General features: G+C 41.8%; 1 protein-coding gene across 1 annotated transcript; it reads left to right on the top strand.

Moving 5' to 3' along the window:
- The first annotated feature begins 549 nt into the window (after nucleotides 1-549).
- Nucleotides 550-7788, top strand: LOC142649230 (olfactory receptor 6B9-like). Its single transcript, XM_075825513.1, has 2 exons — nucleotides 550-568; nucleotides 6824-7788. Exons 1-2 carry the CDS (start codon nucleotides 550-552, stop codon nucleotides 7786-7788), a joined length of 984 nt encoding a protein of 327 aa, XP_075681628.1.
- Nucleotides 7789-20763: the final 12975 nt, after the last annotated feature.

Genomic DNA, 20763 nt, shown 5'->3' with positions numbered 1-20763 from the left:
AAATAGGGCTACAATACGTCGGCAAACATCTGCCCATTCATTTGAATGGGTTTGCAGACGTACTGTGCAGACAACCTGTCATTTACGCGTCGTCGCTTGACAGCTGTCAAACGACAACGCGTAAAAATACAGCCTCGTCAAAAGAAGTGCAGGGCACTTCTTTCAGACGTAATTTGAGCCGTTCTTCATTGAACTCAATGAAGCACAGCTCAAAATTTTATGGCTGTCAGAGAAGCCTCGCAAAATGCGAAGAGGAGCATTTACGTCTGAAACGAGGCAGCGGTTTTCTCCTGAAAACAGTCTGTCTTTTCAGACGTAAAAGCCTGCTACCGTGTGCACATACCCTAAGGGTCGTGACCAAATAAAAGAAAACCTTGGCAACATCTGCTGTTAATTCCAGCTGACACTCTGCTGCAATAGCCAGGATTAGAGATGACTCCCGGCCGTTTAACCCCCCAAATACTGCGGTCAATAGCGTCCGTGGCATCTAAGTTGTTAGAAAGCGTGAACAGGCTCTCTATGTTACCCCAACTGTCCCGTACTGTAATCATGTTTTCAGTACGGGACAGTTGTCCTGCAGCGAGGCAGGGACTCCTAGCATCGTACATAACTATGATGCTAGGAGCCCGGCTCCCTGCAGTGTGTTCGGTCCGGGATTAGCGGCCGAAATACGTTCCGTCCATTACGGACGTAACATGGTCGTGTGAATCCAGCCTTACACTGACAGGCATATCACACTGCAACACGGAAGTATTGCAGTGTATTCTGAAAGTGATCAAATGATCACATGGTCAAGTCTGCAAGTGGGACTTAAAAAAAGAGTTAGATAAAATGTTTAGAGATACGAAAAAAAAAACACCTTGCATAATGGTTTATTATGGAATAAACAAAAATATTAAAAGTACACATTATTGGTATCGCCGCAACTGCAGCGACCTGTACTATAAAATTTAAGCACAGTAGAAGGAAGTCGGCACCACTCTCAATCTTCACAGCATGGAACAGGCAGATAGATGCAAGTGGAGTCAGGTTTTCCTCATTTAAGCAAACTTCGGGCGGTGCTCAGCATAAAAACAGACAGTCTTGTAGTATACTATAGATGAAAGAAATGAAAATGCGGCACTCACCCGTTTGCAAATCTTTTTAACTTTATTGTGTCACCTTGGCGAGGATAAAAGCATTACAGGGAGGACAGCTAGTTGTAGGTTACAGCCTGTTTCGCGCTGGAGATTGCGCTTCTTCTGATTGCGCAATCTCCAGCGCGAAACAGGCTGTAACCTACAACTAGCTGTCCTCCCTGTAATGCTTTTATCCTCGCCAAGGTGACACAATAAAGTTAAAAAGATTTGCAAACGGGTGAGTGCCGCATTTGTACTATAAAATTTAATTACATAATGTATCCTGCACGGTAAATGTCTTAAAAAAAAATATTGGCTTCATTGCATTTTTAATGTTCATTCCCTTTTCCCAAAAAAAGGAATAAAAATTAATCAATAGATTCTATGTTCCCCAAAATGGTACTAATGAAAACTACAACTCGTTCTGCAAAACACAAGTCCTCATGAACTTATGTTCATGGTAAAAAAAAAGTTTTGCCTCTCATAATGTGGCGACACAAAACCAAATTATTTAATTTTCAGGCTATGTTCACACAGGGCGAATATGCTGCGTAAAAGCACACAGCATATCCACCCTGGGCGCCGCAGGGAATTCCGGCCTAAAATTCTGGTGCAGTTTTTCGGTTTAGGAAAACTGCATGCAGAAAAAAAGTTTGATATTTACGTAGCCATGGCGATGCGTCCCTCTGACGTACTGCAGGCCGGCCTCCCGGGATGACGTTTCATCCCATGTGACCGCTGCAGCCTGTGATTGGCTGTAGCGGTCACATGGGATGAAACGTCATCCTAGGAGGTCGGCCTGGGCGAAGAAACATAGAATTCTGAGTAAGTATAATATATTTTTTTGTCTGAGTTGTATTTTTTGCGGCGGAATCACGACTTTTACGGCACAAAAAATGATTTGTTGCGGGTTTTTCATCCCTATTAAATTCAATGGGGAAAACCCGCAACAAATAAGCAGCGATTAAGCAAATACAATTGACATGCTGCGGATTTTTAAAAAACGCACCGCAGATCAATTTCTTATCATTTAAGCAGCGTATGAATGAGATTTGTTCAAATCTCATCCACTTTTCTACTACTGTATTATACGTTGCGGAAAACCCGTAGTATTTGCGCTACATGTGAACTTACCCTAAGGCTGGGTTCACATGTGGCGGAATTTCACTTGAATTCCGCTGCGGACACTCCGCAGCGTTAATCCGCAGCGGAGCCGTTTCTCCATTGACTTCCACTTAAATTTAGAAGTGTTCGTTTAGACGATGCGTAAAATTCCGCTGCGGAGCATAGGCTGCGGAGCGGAATTTGGTGTCTGCAGCATGCTCTGTCTGTTGCGGAGCAGTGGCGGACTGGTTGCGGACTCATGGCGGAATTTCTCCATTGACTTCAATGGAGATTCTAAATTCCGCAATGAAGTCCGCAGCTGTCATGCACATGTTATGTGTGCTGCGGATGCGTCTTGCTTTTTTAACATGACATTTCTTCATTCTGGCTGGACCTATGTATTTCTAGGTCTACAGCCAGACTGAGGAAGTCAATGGGGCTCCCGGAATTACGGGAGCGTTGCTAGGAGACGTCAGTAAATAGTCACTGTCCAGGGTGCTGAAAGAGTTAAGCGATCGGCAGTAACTGTTTCTGCACCCTGGACAGTGACTACCGATCCCAATATACAGCAACCTGTAAAAAAATATAAGTTCATACTTACCGAGAACGCCCTGCTTCTGTCTCCAGTCCGGCTTCCCAGGATGACGTTTCAGTCTAAGTGACGGCTGCAGCCAATCACAGGCTGCAGCGGTCACATGGACTGCCGCGTCATCCAGGGAGGTCGGGCTGCATGCCGAAAGAGGGACGCGTCACCAAGACAACGGCCGGTAAGTATGAAATTCGTTTACTTTCACTAGGGAAAGTGCTGTCCCTTCTCTCTATCCTGCACTGATAGAGAGAAGGGAAGCACTTTTTCCGCAGTCCGCAGCAGCTAGTCCCATCAATTTACTGCACATTTTGGGCAGATCCGCAGCCGTAATCCGCAACCCGGATTAGGTGCGGCATTGATGCGGACAGTTGCAGAGGAAATCCGCCACGTGGGGGCATGCCCTTAGGCCTCATTTACACGAGCGTATTATACGCGCGTGCGACGCGCGTGCTTTTTTTACGCGTGTCGTACGCACCTATAATAGTCTATGGGGCTGTTTAGACGATGCGTGAATTTTGCGCTGCGTGAGTGCGTTGCGTAAAACTCACGACATGTTCTATATTCTTGCATTTTTCACGCAACACGCACCCATTGACTTCAATGGGTGCGTGAAAACAACGCATGCCACACTGACGGTCCTGCGTTGCATGCGCGAAAATCACGCAAGAGCTGTCAAACTCCTGAATGTAAACAGAAAAGCACCACGTGCTTTTCTGGTTACAAACATCCAAACGGAGTGTCAAATTCGAGATGAGCGCACCGAACTTCACCGGGTTCGGCCAAACTCGTTTTGACCGAAACCGGTAAAAAATGTTCGGGTACGCGACGTCAGGAGACAGTCACTGTCCACGGTGCTGAAAGCGTTAAACTGGTTCAGCACCATGGACAGTGACTTCCGCTCCGAAAATCCATGAACCTGTAAAAAAAAAAAGACGTTCTGACTTACCGATAACTCCGGTCCGACCTCCCGGGATGACAGTTCAGTCCAAATGACAGCTGCAGCCAATCACAGGCCAAGCACAGGCTGCAGCCAATCACAGGCTGCAGCGGTCTCATGGACTGCGGCGTCATCCTGGGAGGTGGGGCCGGATGGCAAGAGAGGGACGCGTCACCAAGGCAACGGCCGGGAGCCCGGACTGGGGGAAGCAGGAAGTTCTTGGTAAGTATGAAAGTCTTTTTATTTTCACAGGTTGGTGTATATTGTGATCGGCATTCACTGTCGAGGGTGCTGAAAGAGTTACTGCCGATCAGTTAGCTCTTTCAGCACCTTGGACAGTGACGGGCCTCGACTACCTCATCTCTATGATGGCGGCTGCGTGAAAATCACGCAGCCGCGCATCATGACACACGGAGCTGTCAAATGCCTTTTGCGCGTTTAAAACGCAACAAGGCTGCGTATACGCAGTGCATACGCCATGCATACGCGCGCAAAACGCAGCGTTTTTTGCGCGCGCAAAACGCATACGCTCGTGTAAATGAGGCCTAAAAGTGTTTTTATGGTGCAAAAGTAGTAAACACTTTTTGAACAACCTATATACATTTGGTATTGCTGTAATCGTACTGACCGGCAGAATAAAGTTAACATGTCATTTAAACCACATGGGGATTATCATAAAAACGAAACACAAAAAAAGGGATATATTTTAATTCCTCCCCCAAAAAATGTAAAGCCGAAAATAGTGTCATTAAAAAAATTCGGCAAATAAAAAAAAAAAAAAAACCCTTAAACAGCTACATCGAAAAATGGAAAAGTTATTGCTCCCAGACTGCAATAATATAAAGACTAAAGAAAAATTGTTGCACCGAGCCCCACATAGATGCATCCTTAACAGTGCCACTCTTGTCCATGGGCCGTGTCTGGTATTGCAGCTCATCCTCATTGAAGTGAATGGGGCTGAAACGTAATACTAGATATAGCCCATGGAGAAGAGTGGCACTGTTTCTGGAAATAAAGCAGGCCCTTTTTTCTAATATTACATAGTTAGGCCTTATTCTTACGAGCGTGTGCGTATTGCGCCCTTCAAAATACGCTGTGTTTTGCGCGTATAACAGTTCCGTTGGTTTCCACACCTTTTCAGTTATCTTCGTGCAGACGTTGCGGAAAACTCTGCTGCGGACCATAGGCTGCGGTGCAGAAAAAGCCGAACAGAAACTAAGCAGTTGAGCGCTCACACGAGGACTTCAGCTGCTTCGTTCTAGCGATTGGTGGGGGTCTCCTTGCTTGGACCCCCACCAATACAAACTTCTGACATGTCACTATGATATGTCAGAAGTTTGTCGAACATTTAGCTCCACTTATTTTACTTTTATTGCTTGAAAACATATATAACTTTTTTTTTTAATAAACAGATTTTTATTGATCCAGTATATATCTAATCATTACATACAGCAATGAAACATTGCAAACAAAGCATTGGGATAAGGATCACATTTTTTTACAGAAAAACTAAAAAGAAACATACAAACAAACAAACAAACAAAACTCCCGATCCAGACACGGCAAATTGACCACATATTCGACTAAGGTAATCATAAGAGTATGTCGGAGTAAGTAGCGTCAGTCCATTGATCCCATAAGGAAGTACGAGTGTAGGACCCTTGAATAGAGGCTAAAGCGCGTTCCATAACACAATTATTGTTAACATATAAAATCACTTCACTAATACTAGGCACTTTTGTAGATTTCCAGTATTTTGCAATCAATATTTTTGCAGACAGCAATACATGAAAAAGTACGTTTCTGACTCCCGGAGAGAAATCCACCAATCCCACATGCAGTAGGGCTAGAGCAGGGGCGAGCTGAATGTCAACCCCTAAAAGAGATCGTAAGAAATCTTCTACTTGCTGCCAAAAGCTGGACAATACTGTACACGCCCAGAAAATATGGAGGATGGTACCCTTAGAAGTGAGGCACCTCCAGCACCTATCTGATGATGTTGGATATATTCGCGACAAACGACTAGGAGTGTAATACCACCTATACATTATTTTCCTAGACACTTCCAAATGTGTAGCGCACTTAGAGAGAGAGCAAGCTAGATTCAAAGTGGCTTCCCAATCCTGCGTACTTATAGGGATTCCCAGATCTCTCTCCCAATGCCCCAGACAAGGAAATTCCTCCCGAAGCAAACCCTCACACAATACCTTATACATTTTTTATATCCCTTTGCATGTTTTATCCAGATTAGTGAATGACTTTTTATGATATATCATTTTTCATTGTTTTATATAGAAATATCATGCAAGTCAGCAACAATTCTCAGATGATATGTAAATCTTTATTTTTTTTTAAATCACATTCTGATGTCAGAACTTCTCAATTATAAAGAGATGAATGGCTCTACCTAGGCACTGCTAATCTATTCCTGCAACAATAGTATGTTGCGAAGCACTTATGCAAGAATTTCCGTCTCCTGTGTGAACTTCTGATTGATTGATATTTAATGTTCTCACTCTTTTTTTTTCGAAAATAGTTTCTGCTGTTATACAGTGCTGTGCCACAGCTGCCGCCAAACAACTCACTGATTTAATTGATTTTGAACAACTTCTAATTGGTTTCTTATTAAAAAAAATATACTTTTTGAGATAGAGCTTCTATGTATCCTGTACGCATAGAATCTGTATCTTGCCATTAAAGCCTAATCCGTCAGGTCAGCTGGACTGACGGCTTCAGTGAACGCTAATCATGCGTGTCTCTGACACACAGGATCCAGCAGTTAATCAAATTTTAGTTCATGAACTGTATCCCAGATATAGTATACTACTACTAGAATGGTTGCTTTTATCTTCTGTTCTTTATTTTTAGCTGGCATTTGATTTTTATTTAATCTGTAATATAGTGAATATGATAATGTTTTATTTTCTCATAAAATCTATAATGTGTATGTCATATAATTTATGTCTCTTTCTCTAGGACTTAACAGTTCTCTATTGGCCATAGTCAGTATAGTTTCATGCCTTCCAACGCGTTTAACAAAAAAACAGGTCCTCACAAAGATGGATGTACACCAAGGTAACAACATCTCTGTGTTTATCCTCATCGGATTTCCAACATGTGCTCAACTGCAATCAGTTCTTTTCACTGTCTTTCTTATAATATATATTATAACTCTAACTGAAAATGTGGTAATCATTTTGACCATCAAAATTAACATAACACTACACAAACCAATGTACTATCTTTTAGGCAGTCTATCTGTCTTGGAAATCTGGTATGTCACCGTCACAGTCCCGAATCTCCTGAATAACTTTCTAACTCAAAACAGAAATATCTACTTCTATGCCTGTTTTGCTCAGTTGTACATTTTTATATCCCTGGCTTGCACCGAATGTTTTCTTTTAGCAGTAATGGCTTTCGACAGATATGTGGCCATCTGTATCCCTCTGCGTTATACAGTCATTATGAGTAACACTTTTTGCTTACATCTGGTAGTTGGCTCCTGGGTGCTTGGGTTTGCCATAGCTATGGTAAAAGTTATTTTCATTTTAAGATTGTCCTTCTGTGGCCCTAACGTTATTAACCACTTTTTCTGTGATATTTCTCCCATTTTGAATTTGGCGTGTACAGATGTTTCCCTTGCACAATTTGTGGATTTCATTTTGGGGATGGTAGTTACTCTTGTTCCTCTTGCTTTAATTAGCTTTACCTACCTGCGTATTATATGGTCAATTCTGAAAATATCAAAATCAATCAGACAAACAAAAGTCTACTCTACTTGTGCTTCACATCTTACAATAGTTGCAATTTTTTTTTCAACAACATTTTTTATTTATGGCCGGCCAAATAAAATTGGTGCGTATGATAGCAACAAATATTTATCTATTCTTTATTCAGTTTTAACACCCCTATTAAATCCAATTATTTATTGCCTAAGGAACGCAGAGGTAAAGAAAGCTCTGGAAAAGACTCTTAGGCTTTCTGGGGAAAAACACACAAGTTCACAATCTGGCTTTAAGAATACAGGTAGATCAGCCTAGAGATAGTCCAGATCTGAATCTGTAAACTATATGTATAAAGTTTCACCATTTACCAGTAAAGAAAGGAATAAGGTTGGAATCACACATACAGTTTTTGTGGCAGTTATTTTTTTTTAGCTATACATAGGAGTAGATACAAAAGAGAGAAGAGGTATCTGTCATAGATTTTTTTTCTGGCGTTTAAAAACGGCATTAAAAAATATATGTTAAAATGCCAGCCAATGTACCAGTTTTATTGTGTTTTTAGTCATGTTTTTGGTGGCGTTTTTTTAATTAGTGTCATTTTGTACATGCTTTTTTCTCTGGTGTTTTTGAAGTCCTATAGAGAAACCTATGGAAAAATGCACGAAAAAACGCCACAGCCAGAGAATGCTGCGTTTTGAAAAAAACGCCACTGATCATACAAAAACAACAAAAATACCACAATCCAAAACACAGTTGTATGTAGTGCATTTTATATTTCACTACAGACTTTAATGTAACATCTGGTCGTACTAAAGAACGCATAAAACAACGCTGACTGGATACAGGCTCGTAACAAACAACTGAATACAGGCTGACAACACATAGCAATAGCAGTCTAGAATCAGATGCATACAGAAACCTTCGCTGGATAACAATAGGTTGTTTCAATGTTGCTCAGGCACCAGGTGGGTAGTGGAGGTGCCTTAAGTAGTCCTGGGGTCAACAGGGAAAGGGTGGGTGAATTTGAATTTCATGTGCTGGCTCTTTAAGAGACGCCGAAGTGCACGCACCGGGGACACAGCGGCCGTGAGCAGAGGATACCAGCAGATGCCGACTGCTGAAGGAGGAACAAGACCTGGCAGTGGGGACCGCCGGCAGGAGCGGGACCCGCCGCCGGAGTTACACAGTGTTTTTCAATAATTAATTTCTTGTATGTTGTTTGTATTCATGTGTCTCCTATAAAAAAACAAAAATTTTTTTTTGTCAGTCTTCATTTTACTCCACTTTACTCTCCTACATTTCATATTAAATTGAGAAAGTTTGGTGTTCAGTCTTTTACAATTAGGCTGGAATCACACAAAAAAAACTCCACCAAAAACCGCATGTGTGATTACAGCCGTATTCCTTAAATTGTACATCTGTTAAACACAACTTGAATTTAACCTTGGCTTTATTTAAACCCTAGGCGCACCACGACGCAACTGTACGTCCTGGTGGCCAGTGTCTTATGCACGAGCACGTACAGTTACTGCGCGGTTCCCGGTGCACACTGTCGGCGAGAGTGTGCACCAGGAGATCAGCTGTCCCCGACAGCTGACACTCCACTGTTGCCGATCAGCGGTTCATTTCCGCTGATTTTGGCAATTAACCCCTTAAATGTGGCGATCGATTGCAATCGCCGTATTTTAGGGGTTTCTAGCACATCGGCAGACCTTACAATGAAATCGTGAGGTTTGCAGATGGCTTACATGGTGACCGGAGGCCAAGTAATGGACCAGCCTCCTGATAGACTTCCTGTCAGCCTCCGGCTGGTCCACGTAAACTTACTGTCAGAGTGACTGTGACGTCACACTGAAAGTTGGAATACATTACACTACCTAGGTAGTGTAATGAATTATAGCAGCGATCAAAGCTGCAGGTAAAAATAGAAAGTGTAACATTTAAAAAAATATAAAAAAAAAGTTAATGAAAATGTTTTACAGAAGTGTAAAAATAAGAGATTATTTTCCCGTAAGGTGAACACCGCAAAAAAAATAAATGAAAAACAATGCCAGAATCACTATTTTTGGTCACCGCTCCTCCCAAAATATAGAATAAAAAGTGATCAAAAAGTCGCATGTACCCCAAAATAATATAAATAAAAACTACAACCCGTCCCGCAAAAAACAAGCCCATACACAGCTTTTTTGACTGAAAAATAAAATACGTTACGGCTCTCAGAATATGGTGACACAAAAAATAAATAATTTTAAAAACAAGTGATTTTATTGCGCAAACGCTGCAAAACATAAAAAAAACTATATACATATGCTATCTCCGTATTCGTACCGACCTGCAGAATAAAGTAAAACTGTAATTTTTAGTGCATAATGAACGCCGTAAGAAATAAAGAAATTAAAGTGCCAAAATCAATATTTTTTGGTCACCTTAGCTCTAAATAAAATGTAAAAAAAACTTAGCAAAAAGTGATCAAAAAGTTGTATGTACCATAAAATGGTGCCAATAAAAACAACAGCTTGTCCCGCCAAAAATAAGCCCTCACACCGCTCAATTGACCAAAAAATAAAAAAGTTTTGCCTCTCAGAATGTGTTGATACAAATATATACTATACTATATACATTTGGTATCACCGTAATCGTATTGACCCGCAGAATTAAGTTAAGTTGTAATTTTTACCGCATGGTGAAAGCGGTAAAAACGAAACGGCGTAATCGAAGATTTTTCAAATTTCACCTCGCAAAGAATATTATTTTCAGTTTCCCAGTACATTGTATGGTACTTTGAATGGTGTCAATAGAAACTACAACTCTTCCCGCAAAAAATAAGCACTTACACCACTCTATTAACGGAAAAATAAAAAAGTTATGGCGTTTGGAAGGTGGGGAGTGAAAAACTAAAATGGAAAAGCAAAAAAGGATCAGTTCTGCAAAGGTTAATTCATTTCTATTTAAAAAAAAATAAAAATAATTATTACCACGTGGGGTATTCTGTGTTGTACAAAAAAGAGAGAATGCATGGCGCCAGCATAGTGCAGGTAAAAAGTGATAAACAGTATACAAAGGTAGCTGATAATTATGCTCACCTATACAAGTTGTGCTTGGTCAGACACAACTCTAATGTAAGCAAGGGTTTGGTTGAGGAGAGACAAACGTAAGCTGCTGCCAAGGTCCAATCCTGTAATCAGACGATGTTACCGACAGAGATCAGGAAGAAAAAATGTGAGCAAAAGCTGGACCAACAGAACGGCGCTGCTAAACCGAAATAAGGATGATCGAAGTAATAAGAAATAATTTATTATACAGGGCTACGTGTTACTAAATCGAACCGATGTCTTCATCAGGCCATAAAAAAACAAACAATATTACATATATATATACGGCACTGTCGGCAAGGTGTTCCCGCAAACCGCAGTACAGTTACGTCGCAGTGATGGTGCCGCCTCAGAAGCAGAGCCCGCACCATCACCACTGGGTGACAGCTGTATTATACAGCTGGCACATTTCTGTAACTGCCAGGACCGGAGCTATTCTCCGATCCGGCTGATTAACCCCTCAGATGCTGCTCTCAATAGAGCGCAGCATCTGATGGGTTTTAACCCGACCGGCAACCTAGCGACGCAATCGCTGGGTTGCTATGGCAATCCGACCCCAAATCATGGCGTCCGAGTCTGCCTTGTACGGGAGCCTGCGGCGTGTCCTCATAGGCTTGCTGTCAGTGAATAAGTGACAGCGCTAATACACTGTACGTATCTAGTGCAGTGTATTAGAGTAGCGATCGGGGCATCAGGCCCTCATGTCCCCTAGTGGGACAAGTAAAAAAAGTAAATAAAAATGTCGTAAAACAAAAAAAACACACAAGTTTCAAATAAAAAAAAAAGCTAAACTGCCTTTTTTCCCATAGTAAGGCCTCATGCACACGACCGTAAAAACTCCCGTTATTACGGGCCGTAATTACGACCCGTAATAACGGGCTCATAGACTTCTATTCGCCACGGGTACCTTCCCGTTTTCTTACGGGAAGGTGCCCGTGCCGTTGAAAAAGATAGAACATGTCCTATTTCAGGCCGTAATAACGGCACGGGCAGCCCATAGAAGTCTATGGAGCTCCCGTAATGATGGGTGGCTACACGTGTGCACCCGTCATTATGATTATAGATTGATAGGTATTACCCTCATACAATTTTATATATAATATGTTGGAGCAATGAGATTCACACTAGGTGTACACCACCGATTTATGATATATGTATAGTAACAGGAAAGGGAAAGAGGAAAGTAGTGTGATCAAATAATATTGAAAATAATAAATTCTTTATTAGTAAATAGTTAAAATAACAATGTTAGCTGAAAATTTGTAGTGCCAATGACCCCTCACTTGACACTATAGACAAATAAATGTCTTAATTATTCTTACTCCGTTGGGGAAATATGCGAGTAATGGGACAAGTAGCCTAAATCTTAGATGTATATTGATATATTGATTAGCCCACAGTTGTATATGCTAAAGCAAAGTGTTGTGGAAATGACACTGCTAGAGCATTAACTTGAGTTGGTTGTAGTGGTACACAATTCTCTATAATGCTGTGCTGAAGGTTCCTTCATCGGGCTGTAAGGTTAGCCCAGCGATGGAGGAACCTAGTAAAGTGACAGTCACTGCGTGTCTGTCAAGTTGCACATAGACCAGATCAGCATACAATGTACAATGCTGAGCACGGTCAAATGAGAGAGAGTACACGGCAAAAGCCGGGATAAGCTGTCTGGGTGCTTGTTAGCACGTCCAGTGCAGCTAAACACGGTCCCTATTTGTGGGCTAATGCAGCTCACTGAGCACAGAATGTGTGTGCAGCCTAGATGGAGAGACTGCTAAATCAACAGTCTCTACGTAGCGGCTCAATGGTCACACGGCTCAAAAACAAAAGTGCCGTTTGTGAATAAAGAACCAGTGTAATCTACAGAGTAGAGCCGAGATCAGCTGTCTGGGTGCTGTCAGCACGTCCAGTACAGCGTAGCACGGACTCTCACTGTAGGCTGCTACGGCTCACTGGGCACACACTGTGTGCTGCATCGAGGAGAGACTTTCAGAATGACAGTCTCTGCATTCCTGTGGAGCTTCTAGTTGATCACTACGGCATACAGGGAGTAGTGCCGTTCGTGATCAGAAAGGGAGTTTACAGTGTTGAGCCCGGATCAGCTGTCTGGGTGCTAACAGCACATCCAGTACAGCTCAGCACGGTCCCCCACTGCAGGCTGCTGCGGTTCCCTAGGCACACACTGTGTGTACAGTGTCAACAAGAGACTGTTGAAATGACAGTCTCTGCGGTCTTTGAAGCTGCTCGTTGATCATTACGGCACACAATAGACAGTGCCGCTCGTGACCAACGACCAGGGAGTTGAAGCCTGTATGCCGGGATCAGCTGTCTGGGTGCTAATCAGCACGTCCAGAGCAGCCCGGTCCCTTCGTTTGAGCTGCTATAATTGACTGAGCGCACGTACTATGTGCAGCTTCAGTGATAGAGGCATAGAGGAGTCCCTGTCTCTTAGCAGATATTCTGCCACAGTTGTTAGTTGGAGACTAGTGTCTCAAATAACGGAGTTAGTGTTAGAGCATGAAACATTGTTGATAGTAAAACACCCGACGCGCGTTTCGCCGGAACTTCCGGCTTCTTCCAGGGGTGGTGGCCGCCGAACTCACGGCCCAGATATACTAAAAAATCCTGATTGACAGGAATAGAGACCAATCAAGACAATTGTAGATTGGAAACAGTGTGACAGTGCAACGTGATACTTCCTGTTAGTTCTAGGAGTGTATCAATGTTAAAGTAACATTGCCTGATCTAAGAATCAGTCAATTCACGACGGAAAGTACAAGGATTATGCTTTGTGCACACAAAACAATTACACATATGAAATTATCATTGCAGAAACAAACATACAGCAATTATTTTGAAAAGGGAAGGTGATAAAAGTTATTATTAACAAAAATATCAGTATTAATCTGTTTGTCCAGTAGTTTTGAATTTGATGTACAGCCTGAGACAACAGCTGTAGATCAAGTATATGCATCATTCAATTAATGATTACAGTTGTGATAAAAACAAATGAATCTTACACCATGTTAGGTGAGAAGAGAAGGAAGGTTGATAGGTTGTAAAAATAATATGTTCAATGCTGTTAAGCATAATTACATCTAATGTGGACAGACTCATAAGTCCATGATACTAGGATGGTACAAATTGATTACTGTGTATATCGGAAGCAGATAGTCACATAAGTGTAATGGCGGAAATAATTATCAATCCCGTCATACCTATACAGTAAAGAGATGTTCTGTTATAATTCCTGGTCACTTTCGCTCAGAGATCAAAGAAAACAACCAAAATTAAAATTATCGTTTAGGCCAAACGGTTTAACGGAGTTCATACGGAATATCCACTCGCTTTCTCTTCTCAAAAGAGCCTCATCGAGGTTGCCTCCTCTGATACCCATATTAATTTTAGAAATGGCCCAACCTTTTAGAGTCCGCCATTCCAGATTGTGTCTCTCTTTGAAATGTCTTGCAATTGGGGTAGGTGTGAATATTTTCTTTTGGAGTTTACATTCCTTCTCAGTTCTATCATAGTTTATGATCGTCCTGATATGTTCTCCAATGCGGATTTTTAGTGCTCTTATCGTTTTGCCCACGTATTTCAAGCCACAGGGACACTCCAAACAGTACACTACTCCCTCGGAATTACAGTTCATATATTCTCTGATCTTATACTGTACCCCAAATCCATCCATGAATTGCTTGGTTGGAGTCAGGATTCTGCATGCCTTACATAGTTTACATGGGAAAAACCCATTGTTCTGGACTTTCTTAGAAATATCGCCTCGTGTAAAATGACTTGCGACCAAGAGATTTGATATGCTGGTTCCCTTACGATACCCCGATAGGGCTCTCTCTCCCAGAACCACATTTAAATTAGGGTCAGATTTGAGGACATGCCAGTGTTTGTTAATGATCTGCATCATGCTGTCCCAGTCTGCATTGTAGTTAGTAATAAACCTGGGCTGTATAGGGCATTCAGTTATTTGATTATCTTTCTCGGCTTGTGTTTTTTTAGGAGTAAGAAGTTCTTCACGGTTCGTTCTTAAGGCTATGTTGTAGGCCTTTTTGATATTGCGGTTAGAATAGTGTCTTGCCTGTAATCTAGCCTTCAGTTCCACTGCTCGTTTTTTAAAAATAGAAAAGGTTGAGCAATTACGCCTCAATCTTAAGAATTCACCCTTCGGAATTGCCCTAATCGTGTTTTTGGAGTGTGCGCTTTCAGCAGCCAATAAGCTATTAGTCGCGGTTACTTTTCTATAAAGATCAGTGTGGAGGTTCCTCTCTAGATCTGTATGAATGAGAATATCCAAAAAGGGTATCGACTGTTGGTTGTGTACAAGGGTCAATTTAAGGTTAAAGTCATTGTTGTTTAATTCCATGATGAAGCGCTCCAGATCTGTGACTGTGCCCCCCCAGATGACAAATATGTCATCAATATAGCGCCTCCAAAGGCAAACATTATCTGTCAAAATTTTCATCTCATCAGAAAATACTATTTCCTCTTCCCACCAGCCAAGGTAAATGTTAGCAAACGTAGGAGCTACAGCTGCTCCCATCGCTGTGCCCCTAATCTGTAGGTAAAATCGTCCGTCAAAAATAAAATAATTACGTGTAAGAATGAATCTCAGTGCTCTGAGAATGAAGTCTTTCCTTATAGGGTTCAGATTTTGATTCCTAGACAGAAAATAGTCTACCGCAGAGCAGTCCCTGGAGTGATCAATGCTGGTATATAGACTTTCCACATCACAGGTTGCCAAAATTTCGTCTTGATTGAGATTTATTCCATCTAACTCTTTGAGTATTTGCATAGTGTCTCTGGTGTGGGAAGGTAATCCCAACACAATGTCACTGAGTTCATTGTCAAGCCACTTGTTACACTTCTCCGTGAGATTTCCCACACCAGAGACAATAGGCCTACCTGGGGGGTTATCGAGATTTTTATGGACCTTAGGGAGCATATAGAAAGTGGAAACCCTAGGGTCCTTAACAGATAGAAATTGTTTTTCATTAACAGTAATTGCTCCCAATGTAAGACCTTCTGAGATCATAACGTTGTATTCGTCTAAAAACTGAACTGTTGGATCCCCCCATAGTGATTTATAGCATTGTTTATCTGATAGCTGCCTCTTGGCCTCACGTATGTACTGATCTTTTGGCCAGATAACTATATTCCCCCCCTTGTCCGATTGTTTAAAGACAATGTCTTTCCATGACCGAAGTTCACGAATTGCCTGACGTTCCATAATGGTGGTGTTATCCTTGATTCTATGAAGCGGTAGAGAAATTATATCTTGACTCACCAAGTCTAGAAAGACTTTGACTGCAGGACACGTGTCCATAGATGGCATAGTGGTCGATTTCGCTTTCAGGTGTTTTCTACTCTGGGGTTGTACTATGTGTACATCTCTGCTGGTAGTGTTGTCTAATAGTAATTCTTCTAGATCTCTCAGGGTCGCTGCTTCTTGTTCTATGAGGTCTAATGAATCTGGAGAGTGGATTCCCAGATCTTCTGCCGATCCACTCGGGTAACTATCTCGTTGCGAGAAGATCTTTTCATATATCAATTTCCTGCCAAAAAGATGCAGATCTTTAATCACTGTAAATTTGTCAAGTCGTGTAGTGAGACAAAAATTAAGGCCCTTCTTCAGGACTTGTAATTGTGTGCCAGTAAGGGAGTGCTGCGAGAGATTAATCACTCTCATAGAATCTCCCACTGACTCAGTCACATGAGAGGTCATCTCCTCTGTTGATCTTTTTTCTTTCCTTTCCCTCTCTGAGAGCCTCTGAAGCCCCATCTCCCTCTGTCCCGTAAAAAAGGGACTTCCGGGACTGCATTATAATTGCTCCTTATGGCTGAATGTCTTCTCGGGGAGTTAGCCTGGCCTCTATCTTGGTCAGAATTCCTGATCTCGGTATCAGACCCAGAGGCCTCAGTGAGGTCAGTATCAGTGTCTGAGAAATCATGTGATCTAGTGATTTTGGCCTGTGAATGTGCGTGTTTTGTATTTAGGCGATTGGATTTCATCTTGCCCCAGTTGTATACTTCGCCCTTTGTGTAGTCAAGTTTGTCTCTTATGTATTTCTTTTTCTTCCTACTTTTAACCTTGGATTCCACTAAATCTATATGATCCAGGGTTTTGGAAAAGGCCTCTTCAAAGCCATATGATGTCTCTTGGGCTGCGAGTTTAGGGGTCAAAACTTCCAATTCCCTCTCCACATTGTCTAAAATGTGCGATTCATCCTCAATAAGGACAGCCATCAGTGCCCTAGAACAATCTGTCAATATGGTTTCCCATCTGTCTTTAAGACCCGGTTTGGACAATTCATAGGATGGAAAAAGGGGTACTCGAAGGCCCCTCGAAATAAGACCTTGCTCTAAATATTTTTCCAGAGTTGATTTTGTCCATGTAGATTGTATCTGTCTTATTTGTAGATCTTTAAAACGTCTAAGAAGGTCACTAGTGTCCTCAGTCCCATTATGGTTTGGAGATTCTATTTCTTGTGTGGATGAAAACACATTAGATAATTCTTGTTTCTGTCGTAAATTCCTTGACTGTAACTCATCCGCTATCTTAGATTGAGCCATCTCGAAGGCCTCTACACTGGTAGTGAAGGTAAAAACCCAGACTTGTCCAAGCAGGACAAAAAGTATTAGTATTATAGATTGATAGGTATTACCCTCATACAATTTTATATATAATATGTTGGAGCAATGAGATTCACACTAGGTGTACACCACCGATTTATGATATATGTATAGTAACAGGAAAGGGAAAGAGGAAAGTAGTGTGATCAAATAATATTGAAAATAATAAATTCTTTATTAGTAAATAGTTAAAATAACAATGTTAGCTGAAAATTTGTAGTGCCAATGACCCCTCACTTGACACTATAGACAAATAAATGTCTTAATTATTCTTACTCCGTTGGGGAAATATGCGAGTAATGGGACAAGTAGCCTAAATCTTAGATGTATATTGATATATTGATTAGCCCACAGTTGTATATGCTAAAGCAAAGTGTTGTGGAAATGACACTGCTAGAGCATTAACTTGAGTTGGTTGTAGTGGTACACAATTCTCTATAATGCTGTGCTGAAGGTTCCTTCATCGGGCTGTAAGGTTAGCCCAGCGATGGAGGAACCTAGTAAAGTGACAGTCACTGCGTGTCTGTCAAGTTGCACATAGACCAGATCAGCATACAATGTACAATGCTGAGCACGGTCAAATGAGAGAGAGTACACGGCAAAAGCCGGGATAAGCTGTCTGGGTGCTTGTTAGCACGTCCAGTGCAGCTAAACACGGTCCCTATTTGTGGGCTAATGCAGCTCACTGAGCACAGAATGTGTGTGCAGCCTAGATGGAGAGACTGCTAAATCAACAGTCTCTACGTAGCGGCTCAATGGTCACACGGCTCAAAAACAAAAGTGCCGTTTGTGAATAAAGAACCAGTGTAATCTACAGAGTAGAGCCGAGATCAGCTGTCTGGGTGCTGTCAGCACGTCCAGTACAGCGTAGCACGGACTCTCACTGTAGGCTGCTACGGCTCACTGGGCACACACTGTGTGCTGCATCGAGGAGAGACTTTCAGAATGACAGTCTCTGCATTCCTGTGGAGCTTCTAGTTGATCACTACGGCATACAGGGAGTAGTGCCGTTCGTGATCAGAAAGGGAGTTTACAGTGTTGAGCCCGGATCAGCTGTCTGGGTGCTAACAGCACATCCAGTACAGCTCAGCACGGTCCCCCACTGCAGGCTGCTGCGGTTCCCTAGGCACACACTGTGTGTACAGTGTCAACAAGAGACTGTTGAAATGACAGTCTCTGCGGTCTTTGAAGCTGCTCGTTGATCATTACGGCACACAATAGACAGTGCCGCTCGTGACCAACGACCAGGGAGTTGAAGCCTGTATGCCGGGATCAGCTGTCTGGGTGCTAATCAGCACGTCCAGAGCAGCCCGGTCCCTTCGTTTGAGCTGCTATAATTGACTGAGCGCACGTACTATGTGCAGCTTCAGTGATAGAGGCATAGAGGAGTCCCTGTCTCTTAGCAGATATTCTGCCACAGTTGTTAGTTGGAGACTAGTGTCTCAAATAACGGAGTTAGTGTTAGAGCATGAAACATTGTTGATAGTAAAACACCCGACGCGCGTTTCGCCGGAACTTCCGGCTTCTTCCAGGGGTGGTGGCCGCCGGACTCACGGCCCAGATATACTAAAAATTCCTGATTGACAGGAATAGAGACCAATCAAGACAATTGTAGATTGGAAACAGTGTGACAGTGCAACGTGATACTTCCTGTTAGTTCTAGGAGTGTATCAATGTTAAAGTAACATTGCCTGATCTAAGAATCAGTCAATTCACGACGGAAAGTACAAGGATTATGCTTTGTGCTCACAAAACAATTACACATATGAAATTATCATTGCAGAAACAAACATGCAGCAATTATTTTGAAAAGGGAAGGTGATAAAAGTTATTATTAACAAAAATATCAGTATTAATCTGTTTGTCCAGTAGTTTTGAATTTGATGTACAGCCTGAGACAACAGCTGTAGATCAAGTATATGCATCATTCAATTAATGATTACAGTTGTGATAAAAACAAATGAATCTTACACCATGTTAGGTGAGAAGAGAAGGAAGGTTGATAGGTTGTAAAAATAATATGTTCAATGCTGTTAAGCATAATTACATCTAATGTGGACAGACTCATAAGTCCATGATACTAGGATGGTACAAATTGATTACTGTGTATATCGGAAGCAGATAGTCACATAAGTGTAATGGCGGAAATAATTATCAATCCCGTCATACCTATACAGTAAAGAGATGTTCTGTTATAATTCCTGGTCACTTTCGCTCAGAGATCAAAGAAAACAACCAAAATTAAAATTATCGTTTAGGCCAAACGGTTTAACGGAGTTCATACGGAATATCCACTCGCTTTCTCTTCTCAAAAGAGCCTCATCGAGGTTGCCTCCTCTGATACCCATATTAATTTTAGAAATGGCCCAACCTTTTAGAGTCCGCCATTCCAGATTGTGTCTCTCTTTGAAATGTCTTGCAATTGGGGTAGGTGTGAATATTTTCTTTTGGAGTTTACATTCCTTCTCAGTTCTATCATAGTTTATGATCGTCCTGATATGTTCTCCAATGCGGATTTTTAGTGCTCTTATCGTTTTGCCCACGTATTTCAAGCCACAGGGACACTCCAAACAGTACACTACTCCCTCGGAATTACAGTTCATATATTCTCTGATCTTATACTGTACCCCAAATCCATCCATGAATTGCTTGGTTGGAGTCAGGATTCTGCATGCCTTACATAGTTTACATGGGAAAAACCCATTGTTCTGGACTTTCTTAGAAATATCGCCTCGTGTAAAATGACTTGCGACCAAGAGATTTGATATGCTGGTTCCCTTACGATACCCCGATAGGGCTCTCTCTCCCAGAACCACATTTAAATTAGGGTCAGATTTGAGGACATGCCAGTGTTTGTTAATGATCTGCATCATGCTGTCCCAGTCTGCATTGTAGTTAGTAATAAACCTGGGCTGTATAGGGCATTCAGTTATTTGATTATCTTTCTCGGCTTGTGTTTTTTTAGGAGTAAGAAGTTCTTCACGGTTCGTTCTTAAGGCTATGTTGTAGGCCTTTTTGATATTGCGGTTAGAATAGTGTCTTGCCTGTAATCTAGCCTTCAGTTCCACTGCTCGTTTTTTAAAAATAGAAAAGGTTGAGCAATTACGCCTCAATCTTAAGAATTCACCCTTCGGAATTGCCCTAATCGTGTTTTTGGAGTGTGCGCTTTCAGCAGCCAATAAGCTATTAGTCGCGGTTACTTTTCTATAAAGATCAGTGTGGAGGTTCCTCTCTAGATCTGTATGAATGAGAATATCCAAAAAGGGTATCGACTGTTGGTTGTGTACAAGGGTCAATTTAAGGTTAAAGTCATTGTTGTTTAATTCCATGATGAAGCGCTCCAGATCTGTGACTGTGCCCCCCCAGATGACAAATATGTCATCAATATAGCGCCTCCAAAGGCAAACATTATCTGTCAAAATTTTCATCTCATCAGAAAATACTATTTCCTCTTCCCACCAGCCAAGGTAAATGTTAGCAAACGTAGGAGCTACAGCTGCTCCCATCGCTGTGCCCCTAATCTGTAGGTAAAATCGTCCGTCAAAAATAAAATAAT

Source organism: Rhinoderma darwinii, chromosome 1 (assembly GCF_050947455.1).
Source record: "Rhinoderma darwinii isolate aRhiDar2 chromosome 1, aRhiDar2.hap1, whole genome shotgun sequence".
Lineage (NCBI taxonomy): Eukaryota > Metazoa > Chordata > Amphibia > Anura > Rhinodermatidae > Rhinoderma > Rhinoderma darwinii.
The sequence above is the reverse complement of the archived record's forward strand: the minus strand, read 5'-3'. Positions and strand labels throughout refer to the sequence as shown.